The sequence below is a fragment of the Colletotrichum scovillei genome (genome assembly GCF_011075155.1).
Source record: "Colletotrichum scovillei strain TJNH1 chromosome Unknown Contig00009, whole genome shotgun sequence".
NCBI classification, from domain to species: domain Eukaryota; kingdom Fungi; phylum Ascomycota; class Sordariomycetes; order Glomerellales; family Glomerellaceae; genus Colletotrichum; species Colletotrichum scovillei.
In genome coordinates this window covers 690,312-711,936 of record NW_023336267.1, presented here as the reverse complement: position 1 = coordinate 711,936, position 21,625 = coordinate 690,312, and the positions used below count along the sequence as shown (strand labels likewise).

The 21,625-nt window shown below is 53.8% G+C and overlaps 4 protein-coding genes across 4 annotated transcripts; 2 read left to right on the top strand and 2 right to left on the bottom strand.

The window, feature by feature from the left end:
• Window positions 1-1,803: 1,803 nt before the first annotated feature.
• HER10_EVM0008889 (glycosyl hydrolase family 31) lies at window positions 1,804-4,705 on the bottom strand. Its single transcript, XM_035478396.1, has 2 exons — window positions 4,025-4,705; window positions 1,804-3,967 (listed from the first exon to the last, which is right to left on the bottom strand). The coding sequence occupies exons 1-2, from the start codon at window positions 4,196-4,198 to the stop codon at window positions 1,844-1,846; spliced, it is 2,298 nt and encodes a 765-aa protein (XP_035329782.1). The 5' UTR covers window positions 4,199-4,705; the 3' UTR covers window positions 1,804-1,843.
• A 1,087-nt stretch (window positions 4,706-5,792) lies between these two features.
• HER10_EVM0006311 (glycosyl hydrolase family 3) lies at window positions 5,793-8,469 on the top strand (the record flags this gene model as incomplete). The annotated part of the gene is made up of 7 exons (XM_035475900.1): window positions 5,793-6,144; window positions 6,210-6,453; window positions 6,506-6,806; window positions 6,856-6,936; window positions 6,989-7,330; window positions 7,391-8,020; window positions 8,092-8,469. 7 exons carry the CDS (start codon window positions 5,793-5,795, stop codon window positions 8,467-8,469), a joined length of 2,328 nt encoding a protein of 775 aa, XP_035329455.1.
• Window positions 8,470-13,135: 4,666 nt separating this feature from the next.
• On the bottom strand, window positions 13,136-15,477 carry HER10_EVM0004989 (ZIP Zinc transporter). Its single transcript, XM_035474615.1, has 6 exons — window positions 14,901-15,477; window positions 14,815-14,841; window positions 14,634-14,749; window positions 13,697-14,586; window positions 13,521-13,648; window positions 13,136-13,465 (listed from the first exon to the last, which is right to left on the bottom strand). Exons 1-6 carry the CDS (start codon window positions 14,992-14,994, stop codon window positions 13,431-13,433), a joined length of 1,290 nt encoding a protein of 429 aa, XP_035329285.1. The 5' UTR covers window positions 14,995-15,477; the 3' UTR covers window positions 13,136-13,430.
• A 2,887-nt stretch (window positions 15,478-18,364) lies between these two features.
• On the top strand, window positions 18,365-20,637 carry HER10_EVM0010898 (cation efflux family protein; the record flags this gene model as incomplete). The annotated part of the gene is made up of 9 exons (XM_035480343.1): window positions 18,365-18,410; window positions 18,688-19,259; window positions 19,320-19,346; window positions 19,412-19,489; window positions 19,556-19,630; window positions 19,698-19,853; window positions 19,930-20,178; window positions 20,246-20,363; window positions 20,438-20,637. The coding sequence occupies 9 exons, from the start codon at window positions 18,365-18,367 to the stop codon at window positions 20,635-20,637; spliced, it is 1,521 nt and encodes a 506-aa protein (XP_035330042.1).
• Window positions 20,638-21,625: the final 988 nt, after the last annotated feature.

Genomic DNA, 21,625 nt, shown 5'->3' with positions numbered 1-21,625 from the left:
TCTAGGTGGGATGAGCTGCTGTTAGGTACTTAGTATGGGTAATGAAGGGTTCATACCCGAGAGTGCGTATAAAGGCTCGTCATGAATGAATAGTGGGAGTTCCACGCAGCAACAGAGCCCTCATGAGACATAAACCTTCTCCAAACGACCTTTGGAGGCGTGAGTCTGACGCTGGGAGGGGTGTTACGGTGTATTCGTATGATGAACACTTACAGTCACATCGCAGAGTCACAGTCCGAGATCGTGGGTCTGGGTTTATGGGGAACCAGAACCCGAGATCCGGGGCCATCGTCGAGTGGGATCGCTCCAGATCTTGTTCAGCACACACAGCGGAACGCTGATTTGGGAAAACTGAGACAGGAAGAACCCAATCGCGGGGAGGAGGTCTATATGGATCATGTCTTCGCCTATTTCCTTTCCACTTCCCTTCTCCGAGGCCGGATATCTTTGTGTGGTGTCGCATCCGATACATGGCACAATTCTCGAGAGCATCCAAAGAAAAGTCTTACAGATCGTGGCTATTTCGCATAGCAGTTGTCGGAACCTAGAGAGGGGTGGTTCGGGTCACCCAGTCTGATCGAGCAGTTAGGGGGGCGCCCATCCGGGGAGAATGGGGAAATGGACACAAGACGACGGAAGGTCCCGTTCGGCTCCCCAAACCGAAGGGGGAATGCCTTGTTGAATCAAGATCTCCCATATGGAAGTCTAGCGAATATACCTAGGAGTTGTTGTGTAATCCACCCACCTTCTATCCGAAAAGCTTCAAGCTTTCGATTTACCAGAGGTTTCCCATGAGAGGTTCATCTCACATCTTCTGCCCTGGATGGGAAGATTTATATTAAGGGGTTTGCTAGGTTCCTGCAGGTTCAGGTTTCAGTATCCGTAGAGCAAGATAGATTGCATATATGCGTACAATAGATGTGACTATGCGAGATATAGGGGGAAAGGCCAATGGGTTGCATAATATAATCGCACAGCTTGGCAATTCCATTCGTTTGCCCCTCTCTTGGGACTTAGTGAGGCCTTTAGCTAAGCCCATAAGGAGACATCAAGTTTTCTCTGATGATTCTCGTGGTCAATCATTCCAACATGTACTTCTTTTGCACCAAGAAACGGTCACCGTCGTGATTTACGTAGCGGCGGCCTTGGAGACGCATGAGTGGCTACTTTATTACACAATCAGGGAATCTGGGGCCGAGATGTGCGGGGGGAAAGGGGGAGGGGGGAAAAGTGCGGAGATGAGATGATCTGTGGTTCGCGGGGAAATATGTAGCCGGCTGGGGTGAGCCCCCTGGTCATTTCCATAGACTCCCTGGCCCGGACTACGAACGAAAATCTAGGTACTGCTTGCATGGGGCATCGTAAGTTGGAGACTGCATCAAGATAGTTTGGAGAATGAGGGGACTTTTCGGTACTTACATGGTGCTGAAATGTTGGCTCGCGGTGACGACTTGATGTCTCTTGGCTCAGGGGAGGCTGCCTCCTCCTACTCCAAGACACATGTAAGCGACGCGGGGTAGGGCATATAGCTTCATTCCATGGCTTGGGATCTTGCGAGTGGGGGATGCCCGACTATCCGCCAAGTCTTGGTTGGCTGCTTCCATCCGCTGGGACGGGCCGGACACCCATCGGTGAAGGAATGCAGATAGAAGAGGGCTTCATCACGATGTGTAAAAATCGTAAGTAGACTTGAACCAAGGAACTAGAAAACAAAGGCCCGGCTCTAAGCCATCTAATCCGATATGCAAGATAGCCTCATATAATTCATCAAAAGCAATGACGTGCCGCACAACAGGCCAAAAACCCACACATGTCATCATCATCATAACCATCTACCAACACTTCAGAGCTCCTTGATGGAAATCTTGCCATTCAACAAGACGGTATCCTTGAGCTTCCCATCCGCCCCAACCTCCAAAACACCAATCTCCTTACCGTCACTCCCCACCAGCGTCGCCGTCGCCCCCTCCTTGACCTGGTACAGCCGCACCTCATTGTCCCTCCTGTAGTCATACACGGCGCCGACGGCCGTCTCGGATCCCAGCACGAGAACGGTATTCTCTCTGACATACAGCGGCAGCGTCCCGAACCCGTGCGTCTCCTTGAACCAGCCCGGCCCCTCGCGGTGCTCCCCGGAGAAGAACGACGTCCACTTGCCCTTGGGGAGGTAAAACTCCACCTCGCCCGACTCCTCAAAGATGGGCGCCGCAAGCAGGCTGTCGCCGACCATGAACTGCCGGTCGAGGTACCACGACGTCGGGTCCTCGGGGAACTCGATGCACATGGCCCGCAGCGAGAGCGGCAGGCCCCTCTCCACCGCCGTCTGCGCCTGCGCATAGATATACGGCATCAACCTCGCCTTGAGCTTCGTCCACGTCGCCAGCGTCTGCGAGCACCCTTCTTCGGACTTGTCGTCGTCGTCAATCACCCACGGCACGCGGTACGAGCTGCTCCCGTGCAGCCGGCTGTGGCTGCACAGCAGGCCCATGGCCACCCACCGCTTGTAGATCCACGGCGGCGGGTACCCCTCGAACCCGCCGATATCGCAGCTCCAGAACGAGAAGCCGCTGAGGCCGAGCCCCAGACCGCCGCGCACCGACTCGGCCATGGCCTCGGGCGTGGACTCGCAGTCGCCGCCCCACTGGAGCGGGAACCGCTGGGTGCCGGCGCACGCGGCGCGCGCGAAGAGTACGGCCTCGTCGGCGCCGTAGCGCTTTTGGAGGGCCTCGTAGACGACCTTGTTGTAGGAGAAGGCGTAGTAGTTGTGCATCTTGACGGGGTCGATCGTCTTGTCGTGCCACTCAACGTCGAGGGTCGGGATGCGCTCGCCGAAATCCGTCTTGATGGCGTCGACGCCCTGGTCGAAGAGGGTGTTGAGCTTCTCCTCGTACCACGCGCAGGCGTCCGGGTTGGTGAAGTCCACGAGGCCCATGCCGGCCTGCCACAGGTCCCACTGCCAGACATCGCCGTTCTTGCGCTTGACGAGGTAGCCCTTGTCCGCGGCCTCTTTGAAGGCCTCGCCGTGCTGCGCGATATAGGGGTTGATCCAGACGCAGACCTTTTTGCACAGCCCCGACTCTTTCAGGCGGGCGATTTGCGCCTTCGGGTCCGGGAAGCGCTCCGAGTCAAAGACGAAGTCGGTCCAGGTGAAGGCCTTCATCCAGAAGCAGTCGTAGTGGAACACGTCGACGGGCGAGCCGCGGGCCTTCATGCCCTCGAGGAACGTGTTGACCGTCTCCTCGTCGTAGTTCGTCGTGAAGCTCGTCGTCAGCCACAGGCCGAAGCTCCAGCTGGGCACTTTGCCGGCGCGGCCCGTGAGCGTGGTGTAGCGCTTGAGGATGTCTTTCGGGGTCGGCCCGTAGATGAGGTACCACTTGAGCCGCTGGCCCTCGACGACTGTCTGCAGGCGGTTGCAGCGCTCGCTGCCGACCTCGAGCTCCACCCGCCCCGGTGTGTCGATAAACACGCCGTAGCCCTTGGAACTGAGCCAGAAGGAGACGTTCTTGTAGGCCTGCTCGCTGGACGTGCCGCCGTCGGCGTTCCAGAGGGAGATGGACTGGCCGACTTTGTTGTAGGCGCCGAAGCGCTCGCCGAGGCCGTGGATGGTCTCGCCGACGCCGAGGGTGGTCTGGGTGAACATGTAGTGCTTGAAGTCGCGCATGTCGCCCGTCTGCATCGGGGTGCTTGGCGCGGGGTTGTAGGCGAGGCCGACGCTTCGGCTGCCCAGCGACGTCAGCCGCTTGGCGCCGTCGGTGCTATGGAACTGTATGTCAAAGTCTGGGTGGATGGTCGCGGACAGCGAGCCCGAGGTCAGGGTCGTCGTGCCCTTGTCGCCCTTTGTGATTTTTGTCTCGGCGTCTGGTGGTTTGCCGTCGGGGAAGAGCTCAAAATGGGGGCCCTTGTTGAGGGCGCCGGCCCAGTGCGTTGCCTCGACTGAGATGACGCCGTCGAATTCGGCCTTGACATCCTGTTGCTGTGTGTGAGCAAAGGCATTTCATGGTGAGGGTATGAGTCCTCGACTTACAAGAGTGACTGTGCTCGCATTCAAGGTGTGACCCCGCGTCTTGATCTTTCTCGTCGGGCACAACAAGCTGAGGCCCTTTCCGCCCTCAATCTCAGTGGTGTAGTAAACTTCCTCTGCGTACTCTGTCGCCGTGCCCTCGGCGGGCAGCCACATGCCATCGCGAAGACGAACCATGGTGATTTTCTCAGAATGGGTATCTCTCACACACACCAACAAAAAGGACGACGAAACAGAGAGAAAACGGTTGTGATGAATCGAGAGGAACACAATTCAGCCGGGAGAAGCGGCTCAAGACTGAAGTGAATCTCGTCTCTTGTACGACAAAATTCCTTGGAGCAAGAGGCGTGCGGAGGATTAATCGGAGGGGTCGTCTTGGAGAGAGGGCTCACACGCAGCACGGCAGAGTCCCGCTGTCGGGGAGATATTGAGCGAATCCCATCGTTGCAATCCCGCCGGTACTCCGCAATGGAGCGAGCCTCGGGGACGAGGCCGCTGATTCATGTTTAGCCATTGACGTCCACCGATTGGTCCCGGGGTGCGGCCCGATGGCGCAGGATCTGAAGTGGGCTGGAGAGCGGGATGATGAGCAGCCTGTAGCCTGTAGGAGAAGGGAAAGAACGACTATTGCCGCAGAATGTGGCAGAGACTCGTGACTTTGCGGAGATCTGGGGGTGAGTGATCTGATGAATGGATAAGGTAAGGTAAGGAGACTTGTGCCATTCCATACTGGGCAGTTGGTGTGGGGTTTACTTGGGGTTTCCTGCCGTTTCCCCCCGGGGCCGTACGTGTTAGTGCTGTTGCCGTTCTTCAACCGGACTGGTCGGATTTGGGCGGTTCTCGGGGTCCGGATCAGCTGGGGCCGTGATGGACTTCATTGGTGGAAACCGGCCGGTTCGGGATCCACTCGCCAAGCACCCGGCAGGCCGTTGCCTTGCGGAGTACACTATAAGGTACGTAGCTGTCGCTTGTCGCCTTCCCCACATGCCTCCTTCTCTTCCACAAATAAGTGGAACCCCGGTCGGTTCGGCAGAAGCAACCTCCCGTCTTCCATTGAGTCCAGTCCTGCTGTGTGAGAAAGAGACACAGAATTTCTCCAACTTTCCCATCTCCAACGGCTTCCTGGCTTCCCCTCATGCCATCACGGCCAGCTTCATACATACAAACCATGACACTGCCAATCCCAATTAGCTATCCGACAGCTCATAGCTCTGGTCTGTCGTCAGTCCGCTTCCTCTTGGTCCCAACACCGCCACTCCCTGCGAGGCCATGTGCAGGAACTGCCCAGGGTTCTCCCATTCTTCTAAACTTCTGCCCAATGAATGTCGGACAAGACCGCTGCGAGAGCGCAAATTAGCATTACATCGCTCCTCACTTTTGCCTTTCGGGGATGGACTAGGGGTATTCGGTACACCCTTTTTTTCTTTCCTTTCTCTGTACAATACGGATAAAAAAATGATTGATGCGGAGAAGGCTGCTCTCTCCTCACCGGCCCTTTGCCCCATTGCAATTACGTCTATTTCACTTCGGCTCCTTGGCCGTGGGCATCATGTCACTAATCAGGTTACTCAATGTCGGCTCCAAACGAGCTGCAGTCTGCCTGCAGAGAAAAGGCCCAGAGGCGAGCTGTGAGAAGCTGTATTAATACCCAACAGCAGCTCGCCTTCGTCTCCAGGATCGTGTCCCTCTCTTCCCTTGAGCTCTGGATCTCTAGCCGAACGTCACCTCAGCCAGTGTTCCATTGACTCGGAACCCCGGATCGCGGAACATCATGAAGTTCTCTCTGACTTTCGCCTCGCTGCTGGTCGCGGCCGTCTCCGCCCAGAATGGCACATTCCCCAATGGCACTTCGCCCCTCTACAAGAACCCGAATGCCCCCATCGACGACAGAGTCTCTGACCTGTTGAAGCGCATGACCATCCAGGAGAAGACGGCCCAACTGCTCCAAGCCGACATTCGTGACTACCTCAACCTGACCGATGGTCGCTTCAACCAGAGCGGCCTGACCTGGGCCGCCGAGAACAGAGCCAACTCCATCTGGACCGGTCTCTACTCCAACGTGTCCACCATTTCCTACGGAGCAAAGGTCGCTCAGGACTATCTGGTGAACAACACCACTCTGGGTGAGATCTCCTCTTTGAATCAATTGAGTCCAAGTAGAACTGTGATGCTGAGACCGACCCTTTAGGCATTCCCGCTTTCATCCAGAGCGAGGGTATCCACGGCTTCCTCGCCCTCAATGCCACCATCTTCAACTCGCCCATTGCCCACGGCTGCTCGTGGAACCCGGAGTTGGTAGAGAAGATGGCCAAGGTCATTGCCGTCGAGTCCAAGGCTCTCGGCGTCAACCAGATCTTCGCCCCCGTAGTCGACTTGGCTCGCGAACTGAGATTCGGCCGTGTCGAAGAGACCTACGGCGAGGACCCTTTCTTGTATGATGTACTCCCAGAAGACATCACCAAGTCGTAAGCTAACTCAGAACAGGGTCGGCGAGTACGGTTACCACTACACCAAGGGTCTCCAAGAGAACGGCGTCTGCGCCATGGTGAAGCACTTTGCCGCCTTTGCTTCCCCTGAGCAGGGTGTCAACACCGCTCCCGTCCACGGCGGTCCTAGAGAGCTTCGCACCACTTACCTCCCCGCCTTCAAGCGCGCCATCTTCGATGCCGACGCCTGGAGCATCATGTCTTCCTACAACGCCTACGACGGCGTCCCCACCGTCGCAGACCACCACCTGCTGACTGAGATCTTGCGCGAGGAGTGGGGTTACGAGTACTATGTTATCGTAAGTTGTTGACTTTACCACAGACACTAAATGCAACTAACACATTCAGTCCGATGCTGGCGGTACCGCTCGTCTTTCCAACGCCTTCTTTGTCTGCGGAGAAACCGATGATGCCTGCATCACCCTCAACGTACGTAGCTCCCTGAACTCCCTAATAAAACTCCCTGCTCACCAGATCCTAGTCCCTCCCCGCCGGTAACGATGTCGAGATGGGTGGCGGACGCTACAGCTTCCAGTACATCCCGGAGCTCATTGCCAACGGCACTCTGCCCGAGGACGTCGTCGACACGGCCGTCTCCCGCGTCCTCCGCGCAAAGTTCAAGTCGGGCATATTCGAGCACCCGTACACCGGCGTCCCCGACGACGAGGTCTTTGACTACCTCAACACCGAGGAGCACCGCAAGATCGCCCGCGACCTCGACGCCGAGAGCATCATCCTGCTCGAGAACCACAACGAGACCCTCCCTCTGAAGAAGGACGCCCACGTCGCCGTCATCGGCCCCATGGCCCACGGATTGGTTAACGTAAGTTCCCGTGTAGCTTCGTACAAAAATACCTCCAAATGCTAACAAAATATCACACAGTACGGCGACTACGTCATCCACACCGCAATGGAACGCGGCGTCACCCCTCTCGACGGCATCAAGGCCGCCAGCTCCGGAACAGTAACCTACGCAAAGGGCGCCGAGCGCTGGTCCAACGACGAGTCCGGCTTCCCCGAGGCCGTGGCCGCCGCTTCAGCCGCCGATGTCGCCGTCGTCGTCGTCGGCACCTGGTCCCGCGACCAAGACGAGCTCTGGGCCGGCCTCAACGCCACCACGGGCGAGCACATTGACGTCCACGACTTCAAGCTCGTCGGCGCCATGGGCCGCCTCGTCAAGGCCGTCATCGACACGGGCAAGCCCACCGTCGTCGTCTTCAGCTCCGGAAAGCCTATCACCGAGCCCTGGATCTCGGACGAGGCTGGCGCGCTGGTGCAGATGTTTTACCAGGGCGAAGAGGGCGGTCACGCGCTGGCGGATATCCTGTACGGAAACGTGAACCCGTCTGGAAAGTTGTCCGTTGCGTTCCCGCATGATGTCGGTACCACGCCTGTCTACTACGATTACCTCAACTCAGCCCGCTCCTGGCCCAACCCGGGTAAGGAGTACGCCAACGGTACCTTGGTCTTTGGCAGCAACTACGTGCTGTCGACTCCTCTCCCCTTGTACGAGGTAAGCAATCAACCCCCCTTCCTCTTCCTCCTTCGCCTTGACAGTTTTCGCTAACCCGAATCCAACCACAGTTCGGCTACGGTCTCTCCTACAGCACCTTCGACTACCACGACATCTCCGTCTCCTCCTCCACCGTCTCCCCGACCGACACCGTCACCCTCAGCGTGCAGGTGACCAACAACTCGACCCGCGACGGCGCCGAGGTCGTGCAGGTCTACGTCAAGGACATGATCTCCTCCATCGTCGTGCCCAACAAGGAGCTGCGCGGCTTCTCCAAGGTCTTCATCAAGGCCGGCGAGACCGCCGATGTCTCTATTGACCTGCCCGTCTCCTCGTGGGGTCTGTGGGACAAGAAGCTGCAGTATGTCGTTGAGCCGGGCGATTTCACCGTCTTTGTCGGGTCGTCGAGCGATGATTTCCGCGGGAATGCGACTGTGACGGTTGTTTAAGGGGCTTGCCTTTTGCTTTCTTGACGGCAGTCGATGGCCTAGGCCACCTTTGGTCGCTTTCTATGTACATATTGTGTAATGGTTGAATGAAAACATGACATATGGGGTTACTCAATGACTTATTTGATGAGCCTATTAGTCTCCTACGTTGCTGCGCAATAGTGGTTTAGAGCACTCGCTCAGAAGACACTTAACAAAGCGCCAAACTATGTGACGAGCAGAGTTGATTCCAAGGAGAACGTTACTGGTATTACAGTTGGAGTCAATGGTCTGCCCATTCTTTGCTTTAAAATCTCGGCGATCCTCCCCGAAGCGTTCAGAAGTAAAATAACGGTAGAGCAGACTCATCTCACTTGGGTTAGTTCTATGTCATACTTTGAAGGCAATAGAACTATAGGCTAAGGCTGAAGGACGAGCGCAAAGGATTTGTCTTCCTCAAGGTTGATGTTTGAAAACTCAATGATCATGGTCTTGAAGTGTACTGCCCTCCTCTCTGCCACATCATTACATACATTCAAAGCCGTTCAAACCTTCCATCTGCGAACCCACTCTACGCAACGCCAGTTGAAATCTGCAGATTAGCTCTTTTTCTGTCCATGATAGACATTGAATTCAAGGGGTAACTTTGGCAAGACGGAGCAGAAAGTCCCTGGAGCACAAGCCAACCTCTTTGAGCTACCGAGCCAGATCCCATCAACTGCTCGTTATCCAAGGTAAAGTAAAGCCGTGGCAGACACGTCACCGGACGGTTTGACTCTGAGCCTGTATCAGCAGCTCTCCTCTCTCTCAGAAGCACCCGTTCTCATCTCTGGCTTCGGAGCGAAGGTCGTCTCAACTGATTTGCGTGTCTCTACGAGTGTGATTATACTACCCTGCCCAAATGAGGCATACCACGAACTTCCGCGCCTGCCGACACAAGATGTATGATCTCGAATACTTATTCTGCCTCTCAACTTAAACTTTACAAGACCTTCGGCAATCTTTTACCATGGGCAGCACAACACCAAAAGCTATTTTGGAAGAAAAGTACGTTTGCCGACTGGTGGGCTGTTGCCTGTCTACCAGATTCGGAAATCTCATCGCAAAAAACCTCCAGCCCCGCCTCTTCATCTGAAAATTGATCTTCTGTCTTGTGTCTTTGCTAAGAAAAGAAGAAGACGAAGAAGGAAATACCGAAAGGCCCCCTTCAGGCAAGTCTTGCCTGAAATTGCCACACACACATCCACTCTCGTACACTCTCGCACGCACACCTCCGAAGAAAAAAATGACGGAATACAACATCATCCCACAGGCAAACCTTTCTGTCCTCTACTTGCTTAACAACGTCCATGCGGCCTCTCGACCTCCCGGTTCGAGTTTCTGTTTCGTTTCTCACACCCCCCCTTTCCCTCTGGTAAGCAGCTGATGGCCGGTGCAGAACAAGAGGTAGCAGGTCTTCCATCTTCCCAGGTTTCTCGTCTTGTCAGATGCCCGTCAAATCAGCACATCATCACACCACACCATCACTGCCACACACCAACCCTCTGTAGCCTCCGATCTATGTGTCACCAGCCCGAGTCTTGTGCTTGGACGAGGGGGTTGGCCGGATCTCTGGCTCGAACACCGGATGAAAATCTTCCTTTTGGAGGGCCAGCCACATACCACAGTAACTACGGTAAGGCACTATTTCGTTGCATCCGGCACGACTTGGTCGTCGTAAGCCGCATGACATTTTATCTTTTGGTACTACATGGAATGCAACCCCCTTTTTGCTCGAATTGTATTTGTCGTCAACTTTTGCCTCTTTGGAATAATCTGTCTTATATTTTGTGCAGGTAATATGTCGTTACGAACGGTTTCCGTGCTCATCGGGCGATTATCATACACGTGCCAAGACTTTTTGTATTTGTAAAAGCAAGTGCCCACCATCCACCCATCTCACCATCGTTTTCTGATACACACACCCTTCAGCCTGCCTACCTGCCTTTTCCCTCGTGACGAGTTGCCCATCTTTTGTTTCTCGCTCTCTGGCGCGCTCGACTCGAAACCTTCGAACCTCGATCCTGGCACAAAGGGAAGCGGGGGCGGGGGGTGTCCTAGGAGGTCATAGTCATACCGCAAGACAGCCCTCAAACCGCCCGAAAGAAACCGAATAACGGATGTAGGATAGATGCACGGTCTTGGTCAGTCGTCGGGGTTTTCCCATTATTCCCGGCTTTTTCTTCTTCTTCACTTCTTGACTTGTTCTCCGTCTTTTCCTCATAGACAGAAACGTTTCGCTCGCCCTATTTTACGTACTAGTCACATACTCCATGTGTGTGGGGAGAGAGTTGTGCACGATGCACATTGTGGCCATGCTGAAAGACAGTTGAATCCTTGGCAAACTCCGGATTCCCGCGTCATCCTTCCAAACAAGCACCAGAAAAGCATCTCATAAGCTTTTCATCTTCCATGAGGTTAACCTCAGAGTCGGGCACTCGTATAAGATTAGATCCCTTTTTTAGCAGGAAAGAAAAAGTGACGCCTGCCAAGCAAAGCCAATCTCACCTTTTCCCCTCCTCTTTTTATCCTTTCTTTACACAGCCCTCTGTAAAGTTAGGTATCCCCAGATCGTCGGAAAACTTTCCTAGACTTCTCATCACGAGACTATTGCACACATACCTTGTTTACATAACGCCTCTCGGGACGTTGTCATTTTTGTTTGTTCTCCATAAAGGATCAAAAAGGTTCAAGCCGCGGTGCATTCGGCCGCCGGCGAGTACCTACAGCAGTCTGTGCCTCTGCAGGTAATGCAGGTATGCACCTAAGGCAAGCTACTGCTGTAAGGCAAGACCTGCAGAGATGCAGTATGCGCACTTCGAGGCAAAAAAAGCAAAGCGTGCATGAGAAGAGACAACAAGAAACAACGACTCAAAACTTCTAGAACCACAATTATCAACCACCAACCATCGTCATTGTGACTTACCTAACAAGCGCTCGCTGAATTCCTTGTGCGCCGCATACTTCCGCAGCGCAGCGCAGCCAAACCTCAAACCCAACCAACGTTGCCCCCTTTCCCCCATTCATCCGTCCGCATGTAACCCAATGTAACCCAACTCTCGTGCCCCCGGCCTACACTACACCTCCTTCTTTTCGTCTGGAGTTTTGAGCCTCCCCTCCGCCGCCTCAGATGTCTGTCTGGGGTTCATATTAATAGCTTCGCCAGTGACACCATCCCCCCTCTGAACCCCCGCTCCCTCAGCCATCCTCGACAACCCTCCCATGTCCATCTCCAGGGTGCCTGCCTGCCTGCTTTGCCTTGCACATTGCCTTGCAACATCATAGATTCACAGCAGCAGCAGTAGCAGCAGCCAACAGAAGAAAAATCATCATCAACGATCCCATGGACTTTGAAGCATGCCCTTTGCAGTAGTCGCGCGGGAAGCCCGGCCCTGCACGCATGCATGCATCACAACCCTCACAGGATTGCACCACTGCACACAAACACGCCTTTCCTTCCTCCCCCAGCCCTTGCCTTGCCTTTCAACAATGCAGTAATCCTCCGGCCCGTGTAATAACCTTATATAGAACATGGTTAAAACATAACACCCTAGGTCCCCCCCCCCTTCTGACATCGTTGATATGCAGGGACAGGCGACGGCAAGTCATGTCCACGGTTCAAAGACGCAGAGAAACAGAAAAAGAGAGTAAGAGAGGTGTAAAACAACGTACCTACATGTAAAGCAAGAAAAGAAAAAAGGACAAAAAAAAAAAGGCAAGGCTGGTTTCGTTTCCAAGGTTCAGCCGTGTCCAGCAGCCTGACATCCCACACCGCCCATACAAACATGGTTGCATCACGGGTCATACCTGGCACACGCTAAACTTCGGCAACCCTTTCTCAACGTCGTCTTTCGTCTCTTGGTCTCTTGGTTTCTTGGTACTTCTCTTGATCTTGCCCAGTTCTTTTCTTTTTCGTTTCCGCTATCTGCTTCTGTTGTGAAGCTGCTTGGCATCTTGTCTTTTCTTTCCCGTTTCTCTCTCTTTCTCTCTCTCGATCCCTCCTCCTCATCCTCTTATCGAAGCGTTCTGTTACCAGTACTACTTTATTTCAGACGCCAATAAGTCTGGGGAAGAAAGTCTAATCGACTCGTTGTTCGGCTACTTAATCCCCTTCGTCTGTCCCTTCTGTCTCCATCTGTCTTCCCCAAGCCTCCAAAGGCCCAATATTTACACGGGCTGTAGATCGTCTCTCCTAGTATGATCGGGGACGGACTTTGATGGGTCCGTAAGCCATGGTGTGACCGCTTAGAAATCCATGGCTGGAGGAACAGGTCAAAAAAGCTAGGCACAAGGCATAGCGTTCTTAATACAAATTGATAAGGATATCGTGATATTTGATGCAGTCTAGTAATGTAATGCCCGACCCTTTCGGGTAACCGTATCGTACAAGTGCCCTCCACGTCTTTTCTCATAAGACTCGTGATATGTTGTATGCCCATAATTTATCATTAGTTTTTAACACCTTTGTAATGCTCAATGTAGAGTTTCCCAGAAAAAGTAAAATCTCCCAAACAATATTGCCTGTTGCCAGTGTGCACTCGTTGTGTGGTCCTACGTGTCAGACAAGTCTTGACGCCGCACACCACATCACTACTATTGTACAAAGTCCCTGGCTACAAATGGTGCTGGGAATAGCGATGGCAAGAATAAAATGAATGTGGTAGATTTTGTGAGAGTTGCTGTTGATAGGTAGTGAGAAACAGTCCGTCTCCTCACGACCCGTGAGACAAAATCCGGCGCAGCATTTGGAAGATAACGAGCGTTCATCTCTGCTATCAAAGCCCTGTCGAGTTCGGAGTTCATCGGCTGAAGTGTGCCTCGGTGTTCCGGCGAGCCGTGTAAACTGGTTGCGTGACTGGACTGGACTGGGTGTTGCATACCCTCGCGGGAGACTGATCGAGGGGTGTGGAGGAAGTGTGCTTCCTGGGGGTATCGGTAAGGGCTTAGGCGAAGATACCGACAATTGACATGCCCGCAGCTAGTACTATGTCAGTGGTGTTCACATGTAAAGATGTTCCATGGATTTTACTAACCTCCGGCGAGAACGTAGCAAAAGGCAGTAATCTTTTGCTTGTTGGAAAGAAGGCGGTTGGCCTCCTCTGAGAGGAAATCTTCGGCCAAAAGATCAACAAGAGCAGCGTAGAGCAGCAGGCCAGAGGATCTAGGTCACATTAGCCGAGGTCTATTACGAACGGACTGAGCAACTCACATGGCGTTGAATACACCGACGATGATGAGACCGAATGCACTGTCGGGATCGTAACTGCTGCGGGTGAAAAGTCCGATGGCCTGTCCGATGGGGGCTGTGGTGCCGAAAGCGACGACTAATACCCAGGGACGAATGCTGCCCTTGGGGTACGGCACAGCGGCAATACGGGAACCAAGACCAAGACCCTCAAACATTTGGTGGAACAGGATAGCGATGAGCAGAATGATGAAACCATCAATAGTGATGGAGATGGTCATGCCGACAAACACTGAGTGGAACAGGATACCACCTTCAAGCATGGTAATGTTGAGAGACATCTTGCGATACACAGCGGGGTCAACCTGTTGACCCTCGGCATCATAAAACGGATCTTCCTGCTTGGCCTCCGTAACAGCAACCTGTGACGACGTCTGCTTCTCCTGGGTGGTTCGGATCATGTTCATCATCTCCATACGCTGGCGCACATACTGCTCGTAGAAAACGACGAACCAGGGCGGCATGTCAGAGTCGGACAAGTTGGTGTTGGCAGGTGGTGGCGCTCCATAGACAGTCTCCGAGTAAGGCGCAGGGAAGCGTGACTTCTCGTCGTCGTACGCGCGCTGTGCGACTCGCTTCTCAAAGTCAATGCTGTCCGCCTCGGCATCGAAGCTGTTGCGGCCATAACGAGGAGGCCGGGCAGGCTGGACGGCTCCGTGGCCGTGGTCGTGCATCACATCGCCAGTAGGTCCTCCGTGGGAATGGCCACCAATCTTGGCATTAATCCACATCTCAATACTGAACAGAATGAACATGGATCCCATCATAATGGCACCTGGAAGAGGTGGGTAGTCGTCGGTGAAGAGATCCGGGAGGCACGGGTTCATGAGATTGCCGAAGGCGGTGGGAAGCAGCTGTGCTGTATTAGTTCTGTGCAACTCAATGAACCAAAGCAACTTACATGCACAAACGCCGTCGCGATGAGGACGCCTGTACCGAAATGCTTGCATGCGAAGAAGACCTTGGGAGGAACCTTCATCCACTTGACCTTCTTGGCCACAACGGGGAAACCGGCGCCTGAGACGGTCTTGTTAGTACGTTGACCCGCGAAAGGACTCGTTTCGTTTGTATATATCGCATACCAAAGATCGAAAAGGCCAAGACCAAAACTGCGCCAAGTTAGCCAAATTGATAGACACCAGTGGAAAGTGTTTTGGGGCCAACTTACAAAGACCAGCAACGTGAATTCCAACGTCATACTCGGCCGGTTGACCACCCTTCTTAGCGCCGCACTGGGGCTTGGGCTCTTTCATTCCGTCCATCTTGATTAAAAAAATCCGGTATTTGTCGCGCGAAAAAGGATTGCTGCTTGATTGGCAATCCTGAAATAAAAGATAAGGAGGGTTCGAGAAGGTAAAAGGCAGCCAAATAATCCGGGGCCGCCTACTGACAAGGACTCATTCGTAAAGCGAAGGCAACTGAGAACAAGGGGACATGAGAAGCTGTCCCGCAGCTTCAGTGAGAGAACAGACGAAAATGCTGATCTGGCCCCGGCTGTCGTAGGTTTGAGAGCAAGGAAAATAAAAAGGAGTGGAAACGAAGAGAAAGGAAAAAACGGAAGGAAGAAACGGGCGATAAAAGCATAGAACGACAACAGACGCTCTGATGATGGGCGAAAGGGAAATCTTGGTCAAAGTCTGGGCTCGACTCGCTTTAATATGCTTCCTATGACAGCCCGCGCAATGCAGCCCGTGTAGAAGCGGGTAGGGAAAGAATAAACGTTGACATGGGACAGCGTTCCCTGTGCCACCCAGCCGATTCAGAAATAGAAGACGTTGCCAAGGATGAGGCAGCTGAGGGTTGAGCCTTTGTGGGTTCGTGATGGGGGGACGTGGCCTTAGCGTCCGCCTCGCGGGAAGCGGGAAGCGGGAGGACCTGAACGGGAACAAGGTTCACCGTGGGCAACAACCGTGTGTATCCGTATGGGGGCGAGGACGACGGCGGGAGCGGAAAGGTAGGCTAAGTCGACCGCGGTTAAGTCGAGTCGAGCAACTTGGTGCGGTGCGGCGTGCCTGAGACCCAACTTGTGTCTAGCATCGATGATCCCGGCCGCTGACCGGATCCGATGTTGTTTGTTATAGCATGATTTGCCGGAGGGAGTCGAGACGGGAAGTCTGAGAGCCCGGTTCGACCTGACGGATAAGAAACAAGTCGTATGGGACCTGATGATGGGTTGGATGGCGTGGATGCTACTCTGTCTCTGTTGGTGTAAGTAAGCGGTGGTGGCTGATCCAACCTTTCGTCTCGACTCGGCACAGCTTCACACCCGTCGCGCTTGGCAAATAGGACTGATAATGGTTGATGATGGGCAATATCCCAAACGAGACGACAGTCGATCTTCCATCGGGTCATTGCCAAGCGCGCAAAGGGGTCCATATGGACGTGGGGTGCGCGTCAAAATGGGGCGCCGGCATTTGTAAAATTTGGGTTGTGTGAAACGGGAGCCTCCCGGGGTCTGGCGCCAGGGTTGCCAGTCGGAAAATTCTTAACTCGATTTGACTCTTGGTGTCTAGGGAGACTTCCCGGGAAGCCCGCGAAGAAGAAGCGCGGGGGAGGCTTGACTGGAGGCGCGGAGAGAGGGGAAACTTGGCGGGACAGGCACAAGCCGTCGAAAGCCAAGAGAGTAGCCAAGAGCACTGACACACTTGTCCCCTTTTCCCATGGCAGTGGATGGCATTCTGTCGTTGATTTTGGCTTGGCTGCGGTTGCTTGGCTACGATTCTGCAGAGAAGGGTTAGCCAAGCTGTCTTTGGTGGTTTAGCTGGCTTGGTAGCACGGGGTTGATGGGAGACTGGCTGGCTGACTGACTGACTGAAGGCTCCATCTGCCCTTGCTTGTTTCTGCTTCTAGTCGGCTTCTGCTTCTTCTCCGCTTCTTCTTGCCGGGGCTTTTCTGGGTCTACTCCTCGAGTGTCTCACGTGCAGAGTTTCCTATATCGGACAAACATCTGAGGGCAAGTTTTGCCTAATAACTCGCAGCCCACCGCGACAATCGCAGTCGGGGCTTAGTCGGAGGCTGATGTGTATACTCCATAGTGAGAATTGAGAGGTGAGAGAGAGGGCGTGACGAATGACTCTCTGGAATGGGGTCACAAGATGGGATGGGATGACATCCTGGCGCCGAGAAGTCGTCAACAGATCCGCACCATGAGTTTCCAGGCAGAGCTGGTAAAACTTGTGGGAGCCAAGCAGCCAAGGGACGTGGTGGAAAAGAGGAGCCGTCGGTGTCTGAGATGGACAAGAAGAGACAAGAGATGAGGCCAGTTGAGAGACAGGAGACAGGGCCCGCGTGTTGTTGCTGTTGAGGGTGATGGTAAGAAAGCAAAGCTATAGTATCCGAGCGTGAATCGATAGTTGAGCCGGCACGAGTTGGTAATGTGAGAGAGTGGGTGAGTGGTCACCGGTCACCGAGGTGTGTGTGTGGAAGTGAAGTTGAAAGAGAGAAGTTGGAGACGAAGAAAAGCGGGGATGCTGCGTCTTGGAGTCGTTCATTCTTGCTCCGGATTGAAACAAACATGCAAGTTGTTCCGAGCGCTCAGCTCTCGCCTTCCAAACTCTGCCCGAGTCTTTCTGAAGTGGTGCCGAAGTATCGAAAGTCTCGCAAAGTCTCACCGTCTGGTTCAGATCCTCAGCATCCAGTGGGAGAGCCAACAGTTGGCTTTGGATTACGCTACAGCTACTACTCACTGCTACTTTGCCCAAAACTCTGTAACAGCCCCAAACTCTTGGCAGAAGGACTCGTCGCTTCCTGTTGCGGTGCACCCACGCGGCTCCTGGGTCTGCCGTCGTGCGTGAAACACGGCCCCTGGCCAATCGGCACCGCATTCACTGTGCCCTGTGCCCAGTGTCGTAGTCGTGTACCTCGTGTACCAATGTACCTGTAAGTCGTAACTCGGACCTTTCCTTGATCATCCTGACATCCCCCCATTCGCAACCTGCTTCTGTTGGTCAGCTATGCATCACTTTGAACGACATACTCATTGCTTCTGGACATCCTCGCAGGGTCACCTCTGTCATTCTTCCCTCCGAGACTCCAAGCTAGGCTCCAAATGACCTTTGACTCTCTCGACTCCGCCTGCCGACTGCGTATGCCTCCCTCGCTTACACTTGTAAGTCAAACCGGCACGAGTTGTCTCTGACAAGGAAGACACAAATAGCTGCCCCCTGATTCCCTGAACATCAACACCTCGTGCGCCATCATCACCACTCTACTGGCGGAACGGTGGAGTTGGAATGGCAGGAAACGAGCGGGAAAGCCTCCTGTACACGCACCACATCTCAAATCTTGCCGTCATTGTCCAGGGTGCTTTTTGTTTCCCCCTCTCAATCTCAACGTTCTAGCCCGTTCAACATGTGCGCATTGAGGGGGGCAGGGCCGCCGGGAAGCTTGCAAGAGCTTACTGATGATGATAATCGATGAAATAAGGGGCCGCTTCTGCAGCCTGGCTACCTCCCCCCGGACGTTGCGGAGAGGCGGGCATGATATCAGGAACACTACTACGTATCCGTACAGGATGCCATCTACTCTCTTTTAATATACGACTACCAGTCTCAAAACCGACTTCACTATTGTACTATTCTTTCTACTTTCCCATCTCACCCAAGAACCAACCCAGCTCAATAGTTCCCAAAAATGCAAACTCCACGCGAGTCTCAGGGCGGCGTCCAACCATCATCTAGTACGTGGGTTTCGGCTCTGTCTCTTTCTCTTTCCTGGCCACACCCCTTCCCACCCCTTCCCGCTATGCTCTCCTTCGCCTCACCTATCCCATTCTTCCACTCTGCTGGCTGGTTCATCACATCCTCGCAGAGATGTGCGACTGCTGCTCGCATCGGATTTCCCTGCCGCCGGTCCTGCTCTGTGACCACTGACCACCAACAACCGTGGTGGCCACTGCTTCACTTCATCCCACTCTTTCACACGTCGACCAGTCCCCGCTGACCATTGTGCTTCAGTCGCCTCAGCTCGAGGCAACTCTGTCGGTCATTCGGAAAGTAATTCGAAAGCTGAAGCGGACAAGGAACACAATGAACACCTAAAGGACAACGCAGACATCATCTCACCGGTTCAGCCATCTGGCACGGACGACAAAGCTGTGACTGAAGGGCTCTTCGTGTCGACTTCGAACGATACAGCAGCCAACAAGAGCGACGTCGTCAGAACTTCCTCCAAGAGAGGAGGCGGCGACGGCCCGTACTCCAACGTCGACGCCACGGACGCGTCTACCGTCGACACTTATCGGCCGGACCCCTACGACTTTGGTCGACACCGTCGTGACAATGTCTCCAAGAAGCAGATGAAGATTGAGCATCCCAAGGGCAACAAGAGGAAACTAAAGAAATTCTACAACCGACAGAATGAGCTCATTGACCAATTTCTCGGTGCCGAGGATGAAGAGAGACAGCAGGTCGCCGAAGACGCGCGAATGGGTCCCAAGATCAAGTTCGCTGTCAACGCCTCCTTCACAGTCAACTTTTGCCTATTCGTCATTCAGCTCTATGCAGCCGTCTCAACTGGGTCTCTGTCGGTAAGATAGGCAGCCAAGTCCCTGTGCTCACGGACTCCTATTGACTCGTGAATTCTCCAGCTTTTTGCCACTGCAGCCGACGCATTTGTTAGTGAACCATTTTCTGAGCTGCAGCATCATTAGAGGATTTGAGTTGACTAAGAACTGCCCAGATGGATTTGGTCTCATCCTTCGTGATGCTCATCACCTCAAGGATGGCGGCGCGGCCGAGCGTTTACAAGTACCCGGTGGTGAGTTATCACCCTTGGCGATTGGATCCCAACGCAGGGTCTGACAGGTTGGCGATGAAAAAATAGGGACGAACCAGGATTGAGACGATTGGCATCATCTTATTCTGCGCTCTCATGACAACCGTTGCCATTCAACTGCTGGTAAGTTTTGTCGCCAAGTGACGTATGACTTGGTAGTTTGAGATGGCTGATCTGGGGGGCGCAATAGGTCGAGTCAGGCCGCTCACTTGGCGAGGGCAAGCGGGCCTCTGAACAACTGCACATTATCCCCATCGTTATCGTCGGCGTGGCCATCTTTGCCAAGGCCTCCTTGATGATCTACTGCTTCGCCTACCGGAAATTCCCTTCAGTGCATGTGTTTTTTGTATGTTGCTCAACCTTTCCCCCGGGGCGGCTTGTCTGTTCGGACGACGCCTTTTGCTAATAATAGCCTCCCGTAGATCGACCACCGCAATGACATTGTGGTCAACAGCTTCGGTCTGATCATGTCCGTCGTGGGAGACCGCTTCGTGTGGTACTTGGATCCCATTGGCGCCATCTGCATTGCGCTGCTCATCTTGTTCTCCTGGGTGTCCAACGCCTTTGAGCAGGTGTGGTTGCTCGTCGGCAAGTCGGCGCCGAGGGACTTTGTCTCGAAGCTGATTTACATGGCCATGACCCACGACACTCGGATTCTCAAGGTTGATACTGTAAGAAGTACCCCAGCTTGAGAAGTGAGAGATGCGTGAGAAACGACCCATCTGACCCCATGAGCAGTGCCGTGCGTACCACGCAGGACAAAATTACTACGTGGAGATTGACATCGTCATGGATGAGACGACGCCCCTGAGAATCTCGCACGACGTTGCTCAGGAACTGCAGAGAAAGGTTGAAGGTAAAGTGACCTCTGTCTTTGGCGACGAGATTTGATGAAGACTCAATGATTTGCTGACTATTGGACGCTGCTAGGATTGTCTGATGTCGAAAGAGCATTTGTCCACGTCGACTACAGTGAGGCTCACGATCCTCATGAGGAGCACAAGCCGCTGTACGAGAGACTCTCAAAGAAGCCCCAGAAGAGGACGCTCAAGGACATCCTGTTGAGGACGAAGAAGGAGACGGCAGACGTCACGGAGACTGAAATCTCGAGCGGGCGAAACTCTGCATGACGGGGATGAGGAGGAGGGATAGACGATGGAGAGAAAGGGAAAATATAGGGAAAAGGCGTGAGCAATAATAAGGATATGAAGGAACATATGCGGGAAATGTAGGGACAAGAGTAAACTTGGCGTTTTAGAGACGGCAGGAATTGTATGAAGATAATCAGCTTCCTTATCAATCTCTCTCTCTCTCTCCCACGATGTTGTTGCAGCGAAGAGCGTTGCGTTGACTACCTAGTAATCCTTGTTTCGACATGGGTAGAGGGGTCCCGCACACCTTGCGGGAACGGACGGGATGGGGAAGAACAGCGGGGAAACAGCATCTCTGAGCCACAAAAGATGTCCAATAGTCTTACTGGGCTGGCGGCTTTGGCGGGACATGAAACCGAGATGGGCACGGCAAACGATGTTTCCCTGAGAGGCAGCAGAGACGACATAGGGTATCCGGGTATGCCAGGAAGTGAAAAACGTAAGAGCATTGTAATGGCGCGACGGCAACGAGGCAGCTTGCGAATCGCAACTGCGCAAGGGTTCACCTTTCATGCCTAGTTACTCTCGTGTTGTCTGGAGGGCTCGCTTTGCTGCGACGGTGATGAGCACTGTTCTGATATGGCTGTTGACTTGAGAGTGCCGAGAGCGAGGCGGTGTAAGTGGTGGCTGTCACTTGTGCCACTTGGCGGTTTTGCTGACTGCGCTTGGCGGTCTTGAGGGTTGGCATCGTGTCAGTGGCTTTTATAAGTTGGACCGAGCTTTCTCTTTTATCTCGACTTTTTGGGGGGGGATCGCCAAGTAGAAGTTGGACGACAAGAGACTTGGCGGCTGAAGCGGCATGAGACGACACAGCCAAGCCCAGCTTTTGACAATGTCGTAGTCTTGCGACTTCTTGTACGTTGTCACCTGGGGTGTTGATGGCTTGGCTACGCGTCTTTCTGTACACTATCTTCCCCCCCATCGACCCCGGTCTTGGCTTGGTGGAGGATAAGGGGGATGCCGGGTC

Excerpts from the sequence above, each read along its gene's own strand:
- HER10_EVM0008889 (XM_035478396.1), bottom strand. The coding sequence starts at position 4,198 with ATGGTTCGTCTTCGCGATGGCATGTGGCTGCCCGCCGAGGGCACGGCG. Across the intron at positions 3,968-4,024 it reads ATGCGAGCACAGTCACTCTT|GATGTCAAGGCCGAATTCGA; the intron begins GTAAGTCGAGGA and ends ACACAGCAACAG.
- HER10_EVM0004989 (XM_035474615.1), bottom strand. The coding sequence starts at position 14,994 with ATGGACGGAATGAAAGAGCCCAAGCCCCAGTGCGGCGCTAAGAAGGGT. Across the intron at positions 13,649-13,696 it reads GTCGGTGTATTCAACGCCAT|ATCCTCTGGCCTGCTGCTCT; the intron begins GTGAGTTGCTCA and ends AATGTGACCTAG. Across the intron at positions 13,466-13,520 it reads TTGCTACGTTCTCGCCGGAG|CTGCGGGCATGTCAATTGTC; the intron begins GTTAGTAAAATC and ends ACATAGTACTAG.